Genomic DNA, 20,516 nt, shown 5'->3' on the forward strand with positions numbered 1-20,516 from the left:
AGACAGTAAATCAATAATATTTAGTACTCGTATGACGCAATAAATGACTCATTCCAGTTTTAGTAATTAAGGTTCGACATCGTTCATCATACGTTGCCACATATTCATTTTATTGTTCATTTTTTACAAATATTTCTAAAATATTTGACATATTTTTTAGTGACGTATTGCCTTCACCTTTGTCTATTTTTGGTATAAACACCATCAGTGCGGACACAAACACAAAATTAAGTTGGATCATAAATACCTACTAGTAGTTAAAAAATAAAAACTCGCTCCCTGTTACCAAAAGTTAAGGAGGTCGAACCTAATTTGTGATATTGTAATATATCCACAAATAGAGTTTATTTAGCAGTAATTTTTTGATGAGTTGATTATTTAGAGCTCCCACAAGACACTTAACTCTTGAAAACAGGAAATAAGAAATAAAAGTCTAAGGTTTCGTTAATGGACACTGGCATCTCGCGTGATTCTGATTTCTCAAGCCGTGTAGTTTTTTCTTGTTCATGTCATGACTTGTGTCAACAATGTATTAAATTAGATCGTGTGTCCAAAAACAAAGCCATAGCCTTTTATGACCCAGTTGATCTAATGTTGGAAAGACTGGCATTGCTAGTGGTGAGTGCAACACATGAACTGCTCGGTGTCAAAGCGTCAATGAACAACACTCGGATGTAGTCACACGAACACAACTCACATGTGAGGGTGACTTAGAATTACTGTACTGACCTAAAACATTAACAGCAGTCATGGCTACTAACGATGCTCCCATTCCGACGACTGCACCTACATCTTTCCAACATTCGATTATAATCATTATTAAAGAAAAATCTAAAGTGGCTTCTAATCTACAAACTTATTCATTGATTTCTTTATGGTTTCTCGTAATCCGACGTATCCGCACCAGTTAAACTGCTTCTTTTCCGACGGAAAACATTGTACAGCATTGTAGCGATGTGCGCTGAGTTTTGCATCGACAAATCTTTCTCTAAGTGCAGTAAATTAGAAGCTGCCGTCGTGAAATCATTGAAACAGTTCGATTCAGTAACACTGAGACACTGATAATTGCTGATTCTGGCTATATCGGGGCTCAAAGTCTCTCTATACTGCAGACCCCTCATGGCACACAAATGCTTCATATTATCAGGATCTTTTGTTAGTCCAGGAAAATTTACTATTAGACTGAAACGGATGCCTGATCCCAAAAATGTTGGTCTGCTGGATAAATGCCCGAGTTTATAATCAAATACGAAATCCATTTTCTCATGAAGGTATGTCATGATAGTGAACAGTTTGCTGAACGGAAGACCCACCTCTCCTGGTGATTCTGCGGGTGAAGACGTTACTACGCGGATGTGATCATGTACGTTTATCCAGATGGCTATAGTTTTATCATCACTGACGTAAACTCCGCGACCATAAGGCCAGTGTTTACCGTGCAAACGGGTATAGTCATCGATTTCTTCCCTGTCACAAAGTGCGATAAGAAGTCCAGAGGAAGCTAAAGTGGCAGATATTTCGGATGGCTTTTCCAACACCTCATTCATTGTATAGTATGTTCCTCCCTTTTGGTCAGACTCTGGATTAGATTGTGCGGTGATGTTAGCAAAATCATCTCTCATTAAAACTGTGGTTATAATTCGTTCTATTGTTTCCAATTTGCCGATTTTCAAATTAATGGGTAACTCGAAGCCTTGTAGGCTTCTTGTACATTCTATTGTACCCGATAGAACAAACTCATCATTAGGATCTATATTCAATTCAACGAGGGGCTCCGACGAGGAAGAAGATGATTTTGTCTGTGGTCTTTGATGCGTCACAAAATCAGAAGGGGGGTGCAGCGGCAAATCAGAGTGCACATTGATATTGTGCAAATCTTTCACTAAAGGGGTCAAAAATTCATGAAATACTTCGTAGACATAATAGTCCGGGGCAGTCACACCTCCCGGAAAATCTTCTTCCACTGTTTGGACGACGTTTCGATTGTCTGGTAATTTTTTTACGGCAGGCCAAATCACATCGAATAAATCGTGATCTAATTTTGTTACTCTATACTTGAGCGCATCAAACACGGGTCTCTTGAGGAATCTGCCTAAAACCAATGGTGGTGTAGCACTGTTAGATGAAGCCGAGAGGGGAGTACGCGCGGGACGGGCAGAAGCCAGCAAACGATAGCACCGCTCAAGCGTTTCCAATGCTTCTGGTACATCCAATACTCTCCTTGAAGAAACTTGGTCCTCTGGCACTGATTTTTAAACAGATTTTGTGCATATATTTAGTAAAAGTTAGCAAGCGTATAAAATAAAAAAATTACGAAACAAAATCCTCTTCCTTACCTTTGTCCGATAGCATTTCTTTGGCTGTTTCCTCGTCTATGCCAAAGTCTGCAATTAACTGACTAAACGGCAATAAACTCGGAGTTTTGTAATAATCTTCTGCCGAACGACCGTTCTGTGTAGGAAAATATGTGTGGAATATAATTTTCCGTTGCTTCACAACTTAATTAATTTACTGTTTAATAAACTAATCTTACATCATCTAAGTCCTTTGCATTGGCCCCTAGCTGTTGCAGTAAATTATAATAGTGACCGTTGTCGGGCAATACAGCTGCATAATGTAATGCCGTTCTGCCTTCAAAATCAACCGCTGAGAGCGTTTCAGGAAATCTGTAATACAGACAAAATAATTTCATATTCTTTACGATTAGAACATTTGCAGTTTCAATATTCTTTTTTAGTGTTATTGATCGATGACATTGGTTTTATAACTACTTACCTCCCACCTAAATATTTCATAATATTTGTTTTTCCAAAAACTGTAGCTACATGCAAAGGCGTGGCACCGTTAGGTGAGATAGAATCTCGTGCTATGGCAAATTTCCGTCGATCTAAAGCTGCTTGAAGCTCTCTAATATTACCTTCCCTGGCTGCCAGGTGAACCTTATTTATTTTTTGCTAAAATCAGAAAGTAAATGCTAAGAGCGCTGTTGCAAAATCAAATATAGATTATCAGGTTGAATTGAACAATTTTACCATGTAAGTTGAAACATTGTCTAGAAACGCTTGTAATTCAGAATTTCCTGAACGTCTACCAACTAGTCTTGATCCTTCTCCATTTAAAACCAATGCTGCCAACATTTCCATGTTTGCATTATTTATAAGTTCCGTCACTTCCGGGTCAATTTCACTGTCCTGTTAAATATTACACGATTAACGACAGTTTTAAAAAAGTGAGATTGTAAATAATAAAGTGAAAGGCATTCGCGTACTAAGAAGTACTATCAAACATATAGTCTCTAACTAAAAAGCTGGCAAATCAATTTATGACAGTGGTGTTACGTGTGCCTGTGGAAATACACAGTGCTACAATGATGCTTCTATTCTAAACAACACCACAATCAACTAATTAATTTACGTATTCGTTACCTTTATCTGTTTCGAATGTCTTACGGGGTGGTACGGTATGACTTATACTTACAACAGCGAGCCCGTCCCCGTGTACTGATCCATCTCTTTGTGTAATACTTGCATCTTGGGAGTCCAAATCGACTTCTCCGTTTACTATTCCTTCAATAAGACTGTCTTGCGTACTTCTTCCGTCAGTCAGGTTTCCTTAATCAGCAAAATAATTAAAAATATTGAGCTTGTCAGGGACCCTTTTACAAATGATTAAATAGGTGTTGTGATGATTATGTTTTTATTGTTTCGTGTATGGTACCAGAAGAGATGGCACTTTTACCTCTCTTGGCACTATTCGTATCGGATAGTTCCGCAGTACTTCTGAGATTTGTTTCGCTGTATTCGGAAACAGCGTCTCCTTGTACTTGTACATCATCGTCATCCTCGTTGTGGTCATACTTGTTGTTACCTTCTTTTGGAGATTCAATAACTTCCTCTTCTGATTTATTACCAGTATCCTTCGTGATCTCATGAATGTCATTGTTTTTGTGTGTCAGCTCACTGTTTTTATCAACTTGTGACTCACCATTATGTTCTTCGTGGTTTTCAACAGCAACATCGTGCTCCTCGTCTTTAATCTCTGTATTTTCTTCTTCATTTGCAGGTTTTGTTTCATCGACTTCATTTTGCTCTGAATGTTCATGGTCATGTGGTTTATAGTTTTCAGAGGCATCATGTGATTCATGGTCTTCAGAGGCATCGTGCGTAATATCTTCAATCTCAGCTTTTTCTTTATCTTTAACTTCTTCGTGGTTTTCAACTACATCGGGTAGTTGCTCATTAGCTTCCGTTTTATCATCAGTATTCTCTGCATTCTGTGTTCCAGGTTCGTTCATTTCATCTTCCTGATGATTTTCATCGGTTTCTTCTTGTTTCTGGTTAGTTTCATTTTCACCATTTTTAGTTTCATATTCATCATTGTTATGATGTTCCCCGCTTTCAGTTTTAAGCTCTTCATTATTATGATCGTCTTCAACGTCGTTGGCGTTTTCTTCAACTGGTGCTTCTTCAGCTTGCTCTTCCTCTGGTTTTTCTTTTTCCTCATCTTCAGTACGGTTTTTAGTTACATCGTCTGTTTCTTCAGCTATTTGTGAATCCTAAAATGCAAAAATAAAATTTCATGCAGATGCTTATCAACAAGCTATGCAAATAAACCATGACAACAACAGTGTAAGCTTGGCATGCAGTCCTCACCTCTAATTTACTATCATTCGTATCGCCATTATTGTGATTAGGCTTAACATTATCATCTAGATCAGGTAAGTCTTTAATGAATTCATGCGTGCTACTATTTTTCATGGCCCCTGCCTTATTCTCTATTGTTTCAGAGACGGTGGTTGTATTATTTTTCGAAGAAATATTTTCACTGGATGCTTTCATTTTCCTTCTTGACTTTTTGTTCAGTTCAGCTATGACTTCTGTGTCCAGTATCTTCCAATCCCAAGACGACGGGTAGGTACTGGACGGGGTTCGAGGTGCATCAGGAAGTGTTTTTAGAATATTTTTGTCGATTTCCTGAGGTCTATTTATATAATAACCAGGTGTCTTGTTTTTCTACAAAAATACAATGTTTAAGTGAGTTGCCTCATATTTTTTTTTATGATTAAGTTATACGCTTACGCATTTCTATTATAATTGATAGCGTCGATTAAACTGTAGTCATATTATATAAAACCTATCTATTTTTATATGTATATTACATTGTTGTCTGTGCTTATCGATAAAGAAACATAGATGCGTAGAGGTATTGTCCCATTTTTATTTCCAAAACCTTCTCCACAATGAACCCCTTCCTTCTCAAAATTAAAGTCTGTTAATTTATATCAAGTGCACACTGCACAATTGGACCCTATAAAGCCAATTGGGAACGTAATATGCTGATTTAAACTAACACTATTTTCACTCATAATTTAAATTGAATCGGAAAATAAACATACACACACATGGTAAGTGTAGGTACACGATTATGTCCCGTTTCAGTTTAAATTATAACGTCATTTGCATTAATAGTTAGGGAGGCGAGGTAGCTAAATGGCGTAATTCAACGGCGCCGTCGAGACCTATCAAAATCGAAAGATAAAATAATTTCGAAAAGAAAAGCTCGTATGGCAAAAACCATTTTAGCGGTGGGTTTGGCGTGTACGGTTTTTCAAAAATGTTAAAAAAAACAGTTACTTGGGCATTCTCGAGCGCGTCAGATATTCATACTACGTATGCCCCGAGTGCCTCTGATAACAACGGTATACTAATCTGCCGGTTTGCGTGGTGGGGGTAGGCATATAAAGTAGTCAAAAATGCAAAAAAAAAAATTTACTCGAGCGCGTCAGATTTTCGGAAGGGGTGTTAAGTAGGCCCCAAGGAAGCTTCCTTTAAAAAAACTGACGATTTCGGCGTGACGATAAGTTACGATGAATTTTTGAAAATGCAAAAAAAAAAAGTTATTTTGAAATACTCGAGCGCGTCAGATTTTCATAGGGGAGGTTTATCTCGGTATCCTGAAAGCATATTTTTTTAATCTGACAAAAATGTTGGTGGGTTCTCTTAATCTGACCGAAAAAGGTTTTTTGGTTGAGTTTTTATGATGCTTCAAGTCAAAAAGTTTTAACTTTGGACAAAAATGTAAAGAGACCTTTTTTGTGTAAAATAAAATTACCTTTTTTGTTTATTTAAACTTTTTTTTTGTAAAATGTATCGTTCGCGACTTATATGCCGCAACGCGTTCTTAGGAAGACGAAATGGCTCCTCCACACTTCCGGTCATGCGGAAACCGGCAGATTTTGTATTTTTAGTAAGTTTTAGATTATATTCTTCAAAATAAAAAATAAAAAAATCGCGCTCGAGAATGCCGGATTAACGTTTTTTTTTTACAAGTTCGCGACCCTATAACTCGGCGGCGTCAAGGACTTATCGTCAGATTAGTTAAATTTAGTCTTTAAACACTAAAATCAACCCCCAATATCTTAATCTGAGGCGCTCGAGTATTTCAGACTATCCATTTTTTTTTACTAATCTGATCGTCTATCCTAGGCGCGCGTCACTACATATAGAGCTAAATACTTTACAAGGTTGTTCTATTAGGTCTAAGGTATCTCTCATATCTTAAACTGCCACGCTCGAGTATTGCCGAAAATTCCCCTATTCGCCTCCCTAACTATAAGGAAAAAGAGCATCAGCGGCTTAAACTTATCGATTATGTTGGACAGTAAGTCTTTTGTACTGTCCTGTAGTGCGTTGAATATATAGATGTGTGTGTCATGTCTACTGTACGTGTGAAGCATGCAACTCACGTTATCCACAACCGACTCATCAGCCCCTAATCCCACCAGCGTATTGTAAGTGTGCTGCTCATCGCGTACAATAGCCGCGTAGTGTAGAGGTGTGCGTCCGTCGTTGTCGACGTCGTTGATGCCTTGAGGGTAGCGGTTGGCGATGTACTTCAGTATACCGCCGTGGCCTAAGCCGGCAGCCTGGAAGAGATTTATGGTTTTGAAGATTCAAAGTTTGAAAACGGATAAGGTACCTAACAAAAAATGGTTTGGAAAGGTATAGATATAGTACCTACATAATTGTTATCTGTCGTATTTTCTCGGAAACGTTTGTATTTGTCATGCTACTTCAGTCAATCTCATGCAGTACTTTTTGTACCGAGACTGACTGAAATAGTAAGATACGTTCGTATTAGGTACGTTTCCGTGAAAATACGATGGGAAATAGCCATACACTGTACTCAAGTTTGATGTTTTCAATGTTAAAGACTCAATTATAAAAAAAAAGTTAGTAGTATTATCCAATTTATCCATTACCAGTTTAGATACGATCCAATGTTTAAGACAGACGCAAGTTTTTACTTTCATTTCATAAGTTATACTTGTAGTTTCGTGAGATGTTACACTAGTCTACATTTAATAGCATGATCATGAATTTGACTGTCCGTTGGAGTTTTTAAATAACCACAACGACTAAAATGATTATCCTGATCGTCACAATTGTCAACACTGTCGATCTAACTTCAGCTTGCTCTACTAGATCAATGCCTATCACTTGCTGCATTATCCAGTACACCATTCAGATTTTTGGACTAAATCGAGTAATCTTTCTCAGGGTATAATCAGATTTAGACAATCCCTTTATAAAGGAAAGTGTATCTGTATATGACGGGTATTTGTGAATCCTTTGAGAGGCATATGCCCAGCTGTAGACGTCTTTGGATATAAGGATGTTCAGGAAGATATCTCTGCTCTGTGGAGGAGGAGCTCACCAATAGGTGATGATGAAGACTCCTCACTAATAATGTCATTAACGGGTCTAACGCGATTAAATTTCATTATTTTACCTTTTTTCCGACTTTTCAGCCAGGTTGCAATAGCTGTGGTCACGGAAGACGACGTCCCAGCAAAATGTCAATAGAGATATTATTGGTAAACAACACTGAACTACCCAATATTTATAGTTACATACATGTTACTTAGACATAAATTATGTGTACAAAACGCGAGTGTTTAAAGTGTTGGACTCCTCACTTCACTAGGCCTCACCTTATGCATAGCAGTCATATTATTGGCGTCGCGACTGGATAGGATTTGAGGCGTCACCGGGTCTCCAGAGTGCTTCATCAGACCTTCCAAGTCATTCTGGATCACTGCCTCGTGGATGTCTCGTATTGTATTCTGGAAAATGTGAAAAGGATAGTTAACAAGTTAGGTATCTTAAGGTGCCCACAGATTACCAGTTCGCCGGACGACATCAGCCTGTCAGTTGTTCGTAACTGTCACCTTTTGCGTTTAACTGACTGGCTGATATCGTCCGGCGAACTGGTAACCCGTGAGCCCCTTTAGATGTGCATTAAGGAGTTATGTAATCCCATACGTGTTGGTTACATCGAGTAAGCAAGACGAAAGGTTAGGGTATTCCAGATGTGAATCTTTCACTCTAGCAGCAGGTCATGTATCAACCATAAAATAAGTTACACCTTTCAGGAACTTCTTGACTATTAGCTGATTGGAGACCTTGCTGAGAAGTCTGGCTCCGTGGCTCACTTCGCAAACATCAGGCCATATCGTATTGACATCATAGAGGTGCACCATTGGAAAGGTAATATTCACCATCAAATAAGGCACAGCCTCCAGAAACTTCTTGACCACAGGTTGGTTGGACACCTCGCTGAGAAGCCTGGCCCCATGTCCCTCCCACACGACGCGCTGCAGGCGCGCCATGTCGCAGTCGTGGCACCATATTCGGATGTTGTGCCGTTTTATCACCAGTCCTGAAACAGATGGGTGATTAATCAATTTTTGTCAAGTTTATCAATTTATCATGTTTCTCAAAAATTGGAAAAGTTCTCGGAAATTTCACAATATTTTTACAGGAAATTAAGGAAACCTTCATTGTGGAAATGGAAGATCCACATATAAAAATCAGAGAAGTTTCCGAAATTTTCCCATGTGGAACTTTCCGCAATTTTGGAAACTTTCCGATGGCACAACAGTTTTTGCACTTCCTGAATGAGGGTAGGTAGACGAGCAAGGCTGTACGCAGAGCTCTAACCTTTTGAGCGCTTTTAGACTTCATCGTAGACGTCCACGACAATGGCGTGTTTTACCGTCAGGATAAATTTGGGGGCCTTAATATATGAGATAGTAAGAAGTCACTATTAAATTACCGTGGATGTTGGCATCCTTGATATTTCGTTACCGTCCACGGTAAACTAAAGGTCTCGTTGGAGTATAAACAAATTCGTTTCCAAGCGGTGCGATAATGAAATAAAAAATTGACTTGTTAGGTTCCAAAGAAGGCGTCTTCTGAAGTGAGCAATTGGTATTCTCTCACCAACCTCCACTCATTGTGACAGAGAATTTTATTCGACACCCTATCGTCCCTAACCTAAAAATATTCCTAGCGTGGAAGAAAATTTCGATGACTTCTTTACAGAAATACTAGATGAAAACCCGGCTTCGCTCGGGTAAAATAAATAATAGTAATAGGACTAATAGGTAATACTCATTTTGAATTAAGTAATTATTTACTTTTAGACTTCATACCTTCATCAAGGCGGTTACAAACCTATCTCATCTCAGAAAACTTTAAATCCGTAATATACAATCATAACTCGAAAAATTTACTATTCCGATATATCTAAAAACAAATATGTAATTAAAAAAACCTAATCCGCTTTTCTGGTAGCAGTTCGGTTCTGTAAGGGTCGCAGTTCTAACCTAACTTACTTCTGGTTGCAGTTTGGTTCTATAAGGATCACAGTTCTAACCTGACCCACTTTTATGGTCGCAGATCGGTTCTGTGAAGGCCGCATTTATAACCTAGCCCACTTTCCAATCTCAAAAGAGGGAACCCTTTTGTACCTACCCTTCATGGCACTAAAGTGAAAGTATGGAAATTATCACTACTATTTCATTCTTTAATATTAATGCCTATCCGTTAATATTAAATTCGTTTACAAAAAAAACTGAATAAGTGCGAGTCGGACTCACCCATCAAGAACGGAACACTTTTTAATATTTGTTGTTATAGCGGCAACAGAAATACATCATGTGTGAAAATTTCAACTGTCTAGCTATCACGGTTCATGAGATACAGCCTGGTGACAGAGGGACAGTGGAGTAAACTGAAATAAAGGTTCCGTCACACCGGCGCGATTTCAAGCCGGGCCTGAGCGTTTTATATGAAAAAGCGGCGCGCCCCGCTCACGCGCCGCACGCGAAACGCGCCTGTGTGACGGAGCCTGAAATGTCAAACCGGGCAAGTGCTCGCGCACGAAGGGTTCCATACTTTTTAGTATTTGTTGTTATAGCGGTAACAGAAATACATCATCTGTAAAAATTTCAACTGCCTAGGCCTATCACGGTTCATGAGATACAGCCTAGTGACAGACAGACAGACAGACAGACAGACAGACGGACAATGAAGTAAAACTGAAATAAATGTCATATACTTACCTACTAAGAAAAACCGGCCAAGTGCGAGTCGGAATCGCTAATAGGTTCCCGTTTTTTAGTTACCCTTCAGGTACGGAACCCTAGTATGAGTGTAATAGATTTGTAACCGGTCAGCAATGTGAGTCCCTTGGAGAAGCAGAGGTCTAGTCTAAACCCCCACTTACCATCGGCATTAACAGCCTTGTATTCTTGTTTGCCACCAACATGTCATATTAAAACATATTAATAAAAATTTACTCGGTCAACAATGTGAGTCCCTTGGAGAAGCAGAGGTCTAATCTAAACTCCCACTTACCATCGGCATTAACAGCCTTGTATTCTTGTTTGCCACCAACATGTCATATTAAAACATATTAATAAAAATTTACTCGGTCAACAATGTGAGTCCCTTGGAGAATCAGAGGTCTAGTCTAAACTCCCACTTACCATCGGCATTAACAGCCTTGTATGAGTTGTATGCTTGTTTGCCACCAACATGCCATGTTAAAACATATTAATAAAAATTTACTCGGTCAGCAATGTGAGTCCCTTGGAGAAGCAGAGGTCTAGTCTAAACTCCCACTTACCATCGGCATTAACAGCCTTGTATGCTTGTTTGCCACCAACATGTCATATTAAAACATATTAATAAAAATTTACTCGGTCAGCAATGTGAGTCCCTTGGAGAAGCAGAGGTCTAGTCTAAACTCCCACTTACCATTGGCATTAACAGCCTTGTATGCTTGTTTGCCACCAACATGTCATATTAAAACATATTAATAAAAATTTACTCGGTCAGCAATGTGAGTCCCTTGGAGAAGCAGAGGTCTAGTCTAAACTCCCACTTACCATCGGCATTAACAGCCTTGTATGCTTGTTTGCCACCAACATGTCATATTAAAACATATTAATAAAAATTTACTCATTTCATCAGTCATATCCAGCCTAGCATTGCATTGGCCCTGCTTAAGGCGAGGTATGCCCGAGGAAAATTTTCAGATTCTGTCAAATTACCCCATTTCACACACAAGCACACTTCACGCACACTACCTCACTTTACTGGGACAGGTCAGTGACCCATCCTGTTTTTTTTAAGATGCAAATGAGAGTATTTTGAGTTTCGTGTTAACCACTAGCCTCCTTTGAGGAAGAGAAACTCTAAAAAAGATCAATTGAAAGAAGGAAGAGAAACAATAATTATATTTTATCTTACTCTCCTTGTCTGTTCATGTCACATGTGACGTATTTAAATGTAAATTAACTAAAATCGAATTCATTAGATACGCGTACTAAATAAACCGAATAAATACAGAAGTCGTCAGATGAAAAACGTTATTTAGGTACTACTCTATTCAATAGGGCTTTCGATAAGGCGCAAAATCAATTCAATGACAATTTCATTGAAATCATATGTGTATTCCGATGATGTTATTATTATATAACTTACTTACCTTAGCTTAGCTTCAATCTGTATATATTTAGTTGTAGTACCTAGCTAATAAGAAAATTTTGCATGCTTTTTCAAGTGAAATGTAGGGGAGAGCGGGGACAAACGTAACGGCGGGTGGAAAGGAAAGTAACTATTGCTCTGTAGGTGTATCTAAAATAGTCAAAACACCACTCCGCTGCTATTAGGTGATACACAGTGGCGCCCCCTTCACTTGCATTCAGTCGAAACGGGCGCCACGTGCTATTAGGTTGTGTGAGAGGACGCAACGTGATTTTTCGAATCAAAAGTACGTTTTTCGACTTTTAGTTATTTGATGTTTACGTTGTATTAAAATACATACATTTTCTGAATATTTGCATATCCCCTAGAGTGGCATTGTCCGGCTCCCGGTCTCTACGGTAAGTGGCGGGGAGCCGGGAGACGGACAGACATAACAAGCCGTTGAATGGCGGCGCCTCAGATTTAACGGTGGGTTGAGGTTGAGTGGCGCGGCCATTTTGGAAAAATATACGTCAAGTGGCGGGGCCTCCAGGATGGTCATCGCGAATTTGGCGCGTGTTAGAAATATGACCGTTTCTCAAAAAATATGTATGAATGATATATGTATATTAACTATGTATTATTGAATTCAGCATAAAGTGGTTTATTTGATTGTATACCAATGAATTACATTCTATTTTATGTGAATTATGCTGGAATTGATAAAATCTCATATTATTACCAATTTGTTCTACTTTCATGTATAAAAATACGTATAATTAGGAAATAAAACAATTGACTGTAGAAAAAGCAGTTTTTATGGTAAAACAATACATTTAGTATGATTCACACAGTTCTAACAAACTTTATTTTACGCGGGAATTCGACCGTTAAGGAATACCATCCTTGTTTATTGACGAATGCATCTTGCAAGAGTGAACAAGCAAGGCATAGTTTTAACGGTTTTATTTTAGGCGCGAAATACGATGTCGCACAGAGGCCGGGAGACGGTCTCTGCCACTCACGGGCTTGTTATGACGGAACCGTCTCCCGGTTCGCCGCCAATTAGGGAAGTGTCCGGATCCCGCCCTCTGCCACGCAGGGGCATATTTAAAAACATGGCCGCGCCTTTTCTCCTACCCTTCAACCGGAGGCCCTGCCACCCGAAGGGATATTGATTATTGATTAGATTGATTGCAATTTATTTTCTCGAGCACGTTCCGTTTCAAAGATATCTTTCATGTTTTCAGAAAAATGCGGTCGGGTACAAAAGTAACAAAGCTGTATAGGTACAAAAGTAACATTTACATCCCATACAATATATACCTATTGAATCTAATATGGTGTCACATGCTTAATGCGTCAATGATGATTTAAACCAGGGCTCTCCAAACTCCGGCCCGCGGGCCAAATCCGGCCCGCGAAGCGTTCCAATCCGGCCCGCCGACAGCGGTCCAATCCGGCCCGCGGGAGCCAGGCTCCAGGTGTTCAGCCCTATCAGTATCAGTTCAGCAGCAACCAGATACAAAGATGTTAATGTACAGAACATGCAATGAAGTTATATATGACTACATTAATTTCATCAAAATAATAACGGTTAGCCAGAAACTAAGGTCAAAGTACAAAGTGTTGCGTTTCTCCCCGCTCTCCCCTACGCATCCAAAATTACTGTCCACCTATGTTCATCACTACATTTTTGCAAACATATCGTTATCTTTATCAATAAATAAAGTCCTGGCAGGGTGGAAATTTAATTTTGGCGGATTGTTTTTCTCTGCATCTGACTTTACAGCTACGCCAAATTTTTGGTAAACTTACGGTTATATGTTCAGAATCTGAATCTGTGTAGTTATTTAGTACGAAAATACTTAAGATATATGGACATTCCTCTGGTCCTTGAACTACTTCCAAAAGAGAGGTATGGGCACTGTGAATTACATCTCGCTTTGTGTGGTAGGACACAGCACAGCGGATGTCATTCCAGATCTAGAGCAGAGCTCAACCTTACAGAAATCTGCAGCCAAATAACACTAGATCCTACTCATAGTATTGTTCCTGCCGGTGAGTATGGTTGCCAGTTATCAACGAGGGTGCGGAGGGTTAGGCACGGCAACGCGCATGTACCTCCGCGTCCATAGTCTACGGAGACTGCTTACCATCAGACGGGCCGTATGCTTGTTTGTCATCGACGAGGTATAAAAAATAAAATTAAATATGCACAGAATATAATTGAACTAGAAACTTTGTTTTATTTTATAGTAAATTTGGATAACAATCGATACATAGACAATCACAGTAAACCAGTCCGCAACGGTATTGGCCTGTAAGCCTCGTAGGCAAGTATATCTCGGCCTCACGAGCCGCAAAAACTCACTAGGACTGAGGCTAGACCATAGTCGTTTATTTATTCTTGATTTCATGAAGGTTTGCAGAACAGCACGTAACCGCATTATATATCTGGGCGGACCTCACAGCAACAAAATAGGTGTACCGCTTCAAGATTTTCAAGTAGTACACGAAATATTTACATATCGTTCCGTATTAATAGGTAATATTTGAAGATCAAAAGTTCTCTAACATAAATACAAGATCACAAAATTGTCATCACAATCAGTTAATTGACGTTGACGTACAGAAGTCACATGGGTACGTTTTTAAAATTACGCAATATTAGGTAATACCAGCATAATGAAAATTAACTCCAATCAGTAAGTATGAGTCTTCAAACTTTTTTTCATTTTAAGCGGGGTTTCAAGGAGCAAATTACTTAAATGATTTTAGAACCGTATTGTTTTGAGATAGTTTACTGCGTTTTTCAATAATTATCCCCCGTAAACAACAACAAATCAAATTTAAGATGAGACCCGAGCTCTATGGGATGATAATTAATTTACCCTATTTTTTTAAATACAATTTGTCTACTGGTATACTTTTTCGTATACGTATATGATTTAATGTCAAAATAATTGCAAAACCCAACTGTCAGTTTAGTGCGCTCCGCGATAGGACCGCCTTCGTTCAAGCCCAGCGGGCATCTGATCAAAGAAGTGGCGTGCACGGGACCGCTGATATCATGTTTTTGAACTTATTTATTTAATGTTAAATTAAAAAAAAAAGTAATCGCGGAATTCGCTCAAGCATAAAATTGCGCGTTATTAGAAGCAGTTTTCATAATTTTATCTTTTGTGCACAAATTGTTACGAATGTTTAAAGTCCGTTTTAGACCTATGTTCGTGATCGTTTTCTATCGAGCAAAAGTCAAAAACTTAGGATTCGAATCGCGGAAGTCACTAGAAAAAGCCCTCAAGATTGCTAATTGAATGTATGGCAGCCGTATTGTGATCCAGAAAAGAGCTACGGCTTTTTAAAAACTTCGTTTTCTGAACCCACTGCACCTTAAATATTTCTTTAATTTGTTTTTAGTATTTGTTGTTATAGCGGCAACAGAAATACATCATTTGTGAAAATTGAAACTGTCTAGTTAATCTAGTTATCACGGTTCATGAGATCTTGAGATACAGCCTGGTGACAGACAGACGGACAGCAGAGTCTTAATATTTAATAGGGTCCCGTTTTTACCCTATGGGTACGCAACCCTAAAAAGTGACCAAGGCCTCCAGTGCCCTAGGCTGGAATCAAAGCAGCGTCCTCTGCTATTGCAGCAGGTGCCTGTGCCATTCTGCCACCGGGCCACCCACGGCGGCATAGGTCGAATTTTTCCAAGTATACTTATGCACTACTTACTGAAGGCTTATGGAGCCTCGCCATCCCTAAGCCTAAATTAAATATTTTCTGAAAATAATTTGTTTTGATCTAATAACATATTGGAGAACCCTAAAAATCAACCTTGTTTTGGTACTATGTACTACGCTTCACTATGACTCTGAAATTTTAGCAGGAATTAATATTTTTTTTGTTGTCACCTGTCAAATTAGAATAGAATAGAATAGAATAGCCTTTATTGACCAAAAAATTAAATTTCAGCACATATTACATTTAAATAAATTCACATTTCATTTATATCAATTAGTTTCAATATTTTTTCCTTAGTAACTTTATTAAATAATTTTTATGTCATTGCTTTTTAATAATTATTTCAGTCTGCCTTCTTGGCATAGGCCTGCCCCAGCTCTCTCCACAGCTCTCTATCCCTTGCCGTCCCTATCCAATTAGGTCCCGCATGCTTCTTTATGTCATCCGACCACCTCATTATTGGTCTCCCTTCTCTCCTTTTTCCATCTCTAGGATACCATTCCGCTTCCTCTCTATCCCACTTATCTTTACCTTCCCTTGCCATATGTCCAGCCCAACCTGTTGCAGTCAAAAGTGTGAACTGGCCAAAGAACTTTTAACCGACAAAAACAGGCAAAACTGCTTTTGACTGAGCATGTTGGTCAAAAGTAGTTTTACCTGAAAATCATACCTATTTCTGGCAGCAGTTTCGTTTTTAGGGCGTAGCAAAAAAAAAAATAACCCTAACCTACCTATCTCTGGGAACAGTTTCGTTTTTTGGGCGTAGCAAAAAAATAACCCTAACCTACCTATCTCTGCGAGTACTTTTGACTGATAGTAACAGTCACAACACAATTACTATTAACCAATGATTTTCAGGTAAAACTACTTTTGACCAACATGCTCAGTCAAAAGCAGTTTTGCCTGTTTTTGTCGGTTAAAAGTTCTTTTGACCAGTTCACACTTTTGACTGCGACATATATACTATCTATATATCTTATTATATTTAATCTTATATTCAACTTACATTGACTCCGGAGATAACTTATTAGCTTTATGCAGTTGACTTTCCAATTCACCGATACACCTCAAATTTGATTCATAGTCTAAAGCACAGTTATTAAATATGTCCACAATACACTGTAGCTTTTTGCACTGTTTCACACTGGCAATGTACTTAATTAGATGAGTTACAGTCAGCTGGCACTTAACTCAAAGTTTCTTTGAACAACGTCATTTTCATCTCGCTCACTTATTAGTTTATCACAGCTGCTTCAAGGTTGCTTTCACTTGCATTTCCAGGTAGCTAGTAGTGCCTTGACATGTAAGAATATTTGGAATCATTCTGAAATATTAAAATACAACTGAGAGACCGATGTTTATACTAAACACAATACACCCATGGAACGCTTTGAAGTTCAAATCTCGTTACGTTACGATGGCGTTTGCACTTTGCACTATGTTCGGTGACTATTTTTTATTGTTAACACACACAATACACTATTTAACAGGTTTTTATCACGTCTGGAGTACCGGATAAAGTATTTTCGAATAACAGTCATCGTTGACGTCTAGGCAGTGTTGCTATCGTCTTAAAAGCCGTAACAGACTATCGCACGTTCTGGCTTAAAAACAAATTTATGTAATAATTATACCGGTATACATATCCATATGAAACGAAACTTAATGCAAATAATAACCATTATACATACCGGAAAGTCATCAAATAAACAGTAATATTCGTCTTGCTTTTTATTAAAAAAAAAAACGACCAACCTAACTTGTAAGCATGTTTGCAGTTTCTAAACGCAACGCATAGCTGTCAAATGTCAACCAACAAATTGAGCCTTTAGTATTGTTTGTCGAAATTTTTTCACTTTTAAATGCAAAATACGCGACAATACGAATTTTGCGGATATATGTTCTCGATTCAAAAGTGTTATTTTTTTACGCTCTTTTGTTTGAGCATAATTTAATTTGTTTCTACCGTCAAAGCCGCTCGCGTTTATATATAAAGATAATAGAACGGCTACTGATCCCTAATCATCGTGTGTAGATTTATCTCTGTTTCTAATAAAGATGTAATAATATAGTCAATTCAAATGATTCATGGTGTCAACGGAACCATATACATTCGAGGGTCATCGTACACATTATATTCATGTAGGTGGCGTGATGTATGTACCATCACGTGTGTAAAATAATCAGTAACATGACTTGCACGAACTTTCATGTAACAGTCCCAGCGACCACAACAATCACGTCACCCACCAACCTAATGTCGAAGCCACATTGAAAGGAACTAGACAACATGCAGACAACAAAAGTGTATGATTCAGTGGAAATTGCAATCAAACGGTTGAAACGGTTCAAGGTAAAACTTTTCAAGGAGAAACGGCAAAGGGCGAATCGTATCGCGCCACAAGGATTACCTTGGTAGGTGGGTTGGGTTAGGTTAGGGGCCCATTTTACAAGCTTTTATTTAGTTTCACCTGACCGTTGTCTGTCTGTTTGTCGGTCTGTAATCAAATCTTGCAAGTTAAATTTGATCCACTTCCCGGTTTCCGATTGAGCTGAAATTTTGCATGCATGTATAAATCGGATGACAATGCAATATTATGGTACCATCGAGCTGATCTGATGATGGAGACAGGAGGTGGCCATAGGAACTCTATGATGAAACAACGCAACCTAATTGTGTTAGGGGTTTTTAGAATTGTCTCGATGAGTATTAGTTGTCTGTCGTAAGAAAAGTACAGTCAGCGATAAAAGCTTGTACCAAAAATTAAATTTTTGCCAAAAACTTATCTCGAATGGTATTAGACTAATATTATTAGTCCACGAACTGGGGCCTATTTCTCGAACGGTATTAGTCTAATATTATTAGTGTGTTGCCATGACAACCCATACGATTTGACAGTTCGTGGACTAATATTATTAGTCTAATACCGTTCGAGAAATGGGCCCCTGTCAAATCGTATGGGTTAGCATGGCAACACATAATATTAAACTAATACCGTTCGAGAAATTTATTATTATCCAGCCTTAGGTGGATGGATTAACTATTTCATGTTGTTATTTTGTCGAGTGAGCCATGGGACGAATAGCAGTTTTTTAGTAGATGACCTATCATGAAAAGGCTTTTAAACTACCAAAAAAATGTATGTTTCGTAAATAAAAATTCAAAAAATAGGGTTTCAAGAGTGACCCAGAAGGCCGTAACCATGGCAACGAGTGACATAAGTAATACTTATAGAATTGATTCCTCCGCCACCATCACCCAATTGTTTACAATATTTAATTTTTCCAACTAATACTGTCAGTTTTTATTATTTATTACGCAATTTATGCAGTATATTTTCTTTATTATCATACCGAGCTTCAGGTCTGAAACTTCAACCGTTATAGGAATAAAAAATAAAATAAAATAGGTTTTGGTATGGGGACTCCGTTGGTTTCTTTTATGTAGCGGGACAATGTCACTATTTATTACTATATTATGTATAAATTTAAGTTACTTTTAATTATTAAAGTTTTTTAGATACATCCCTGTAATAAATGGAGAAATTGACAGAAGATGGTTTAGTACAGTCGTACCACGCTAAATTTTCATGTCAGGTGCTGCGTCACGTTATATGTATATCAAGTATGAAGCTTATAGGAATATGTTTGCATACTTACTCCCAAGATTGTGCAAAGTTAAAGTGGTCAGAGTGTAATAGCGCCCCGTTACCCTTTGAGTACTGATCCCTAAATAGGAAGCAATTTAAAAAGATTTTTATTGGATAAATTGCGTGTGAATTTCCAATTCGAGTTACGTAAATGGCTTTTTCTATCGTTAACACGATTGGGCCCCGCTTGTTGTCCATAATGTTTGAAAGAGGATTGATGAGGTGGTATTCAATTGACTAAATTTAGAAATCGATTTTTGGTACAATAAAAAGTTGTGTAAGTCGAAATAAGGTTATCGAGGCCGAGGTTCTTAGGTAATTACAATAATTATTACTTAACTGAATTAGATATCATTAATCAAAAAAAATTGATTTATTCCCTAGTTTTAATTAAAATTATATGTAAGTAAATAAGCAGAAAAATATGTATATGTACTTTTAGGCGTAAAATATTCGGTGGCCAACAATACAACACAATAAAAATCCTCTTTTTGCCCGATCTCAAAATAAATATACTAAAGAAACATATATTACATAAATAAATAGGTAATCAATAGGCTTATGGCTATAGTGCGATCTCTTACAGAAAGCCTTTAAATAATCTATTATGATTATGTATACCTAGACAATGATTAGTGCAATGAATTAATTTCTTAGAACATCTTTTTTATTTTAGATGGTTTAAAATCTCGAAAAAAGAGTATAAAATCTGTGCACTGTGTATGACAAAGTTTCAAAACAAAATCCTCACGTCACTCTTAGGGTCGGACCAAGATAATTATGCAACGCATTTGCAATACCAAAGTGGGTCAATTTCATAATTAGTGTCAAATTTCTATGACAATCCCTGATTTGTTTAGTTTAAGTCGGTGTAAAGTTATTTTGGTCCTCTAGCAATCCCGAAGACGTGTCCACACTTTCAATTCTTCCATCAGTCGATAAGACCCGAGTGAAGTGTCAAGGCCGGCCTGTATTATTCAGTGAGGCACAGACAGACAACCGTTTAATATTTAATGCCGATCGATGCCACACACCTGGACTGTTATTGTTATCACTGAACAAGCGTATGACTCGTGCGAGCCGGTATTTTAGGTGAACAAGAAATTATCTACCTAGGTGTCCTAATAGGTACAACGTATTTCAGTGCAATTTTTGAGTATTTCTGCCCTTTCATTGCATGGAATCACAATATTTGAACTGTGGCCAAGGCCACAGTCAAATTGCTGACGGTGGAGTGTCACTTAATTGACCGACTGTAGCGAATGTCTCAGTTTCATGTTTCATGGCTCCTCTACAC

The 20,516-nt window shown here is 38.1% G+C and overlaps 1 protein-coding gene across 2 annotated transcripts in view; it reads right to left on the reverse strand.

The window, feature by feature from the left end:
- Positions 1–20,516, reverse strand: part of LOC134796337 (uncharacterized) — a 28,045-nt gene that overhangs the window by 494 nt on the left and 7,035 nt on the right. Inside the window, exons 2-12 of one of the 2 annotated variants that reach the window (XM_063768478.1) lie at positions 8,561–8,721; positions 7,994–8,125; positions 6,746–6,925; positions 4,653–5,012; positions 3,985–4,555; positions 3,478–3,611; positions 3,033–3,191; positions 2,776–2,954; positions 2,534–2,666; positions 2,337–2,451; positions 730–2,245 (exon numbers count right to left, since the gene is read on the reverse strand). In XM_063768478.1, coding sequence (XP_063624548.1) covers positions 873–2,245; positions 2,337–2,451; positions 2,534–2,666; positions 2,776–2,954; positions 3,033–3,191; positions 3,478–3,611; positions 3,985–4,555; positions 4,653–5,012; positions 6,746–6,925; positions 7,994–8,125; positions 8,561–8,721 — 3,497 coding nt within the window. In that variant the 3' untranslated portion in view covers positions 730–872. Of the gene's footprint in view, positions 1–729; positions 2,246–2,336; positions 2,452–2,533; positions 2,667–2,775; positions 2,955–3,032; positions 3,192–3,477; positions 3,612–3,738; positions 4,556–4,652; positions 5,013–6,745; positions 6,926–7,993; positions 8,126–8,560; positions 8,722–20,516 lie in introns of both variants that reach the window. The other variant, XM_063768477.1, reaches the window with a different exon arrangement.

Source organism: Cydia splendana, chromosome 13, assembly GCF_910591565.1.
Source record: "Cydia splendana chromosome 13, ilCydSple1.2, whole genome shotgun sequence".
In the NCBI taxonomy this organism is placed as follows: Eukaryota; Metazoa; Arthropoda; class Insecta; order Lepidoptera; family Tortricidae; genus Cydia; species Cydia splendana.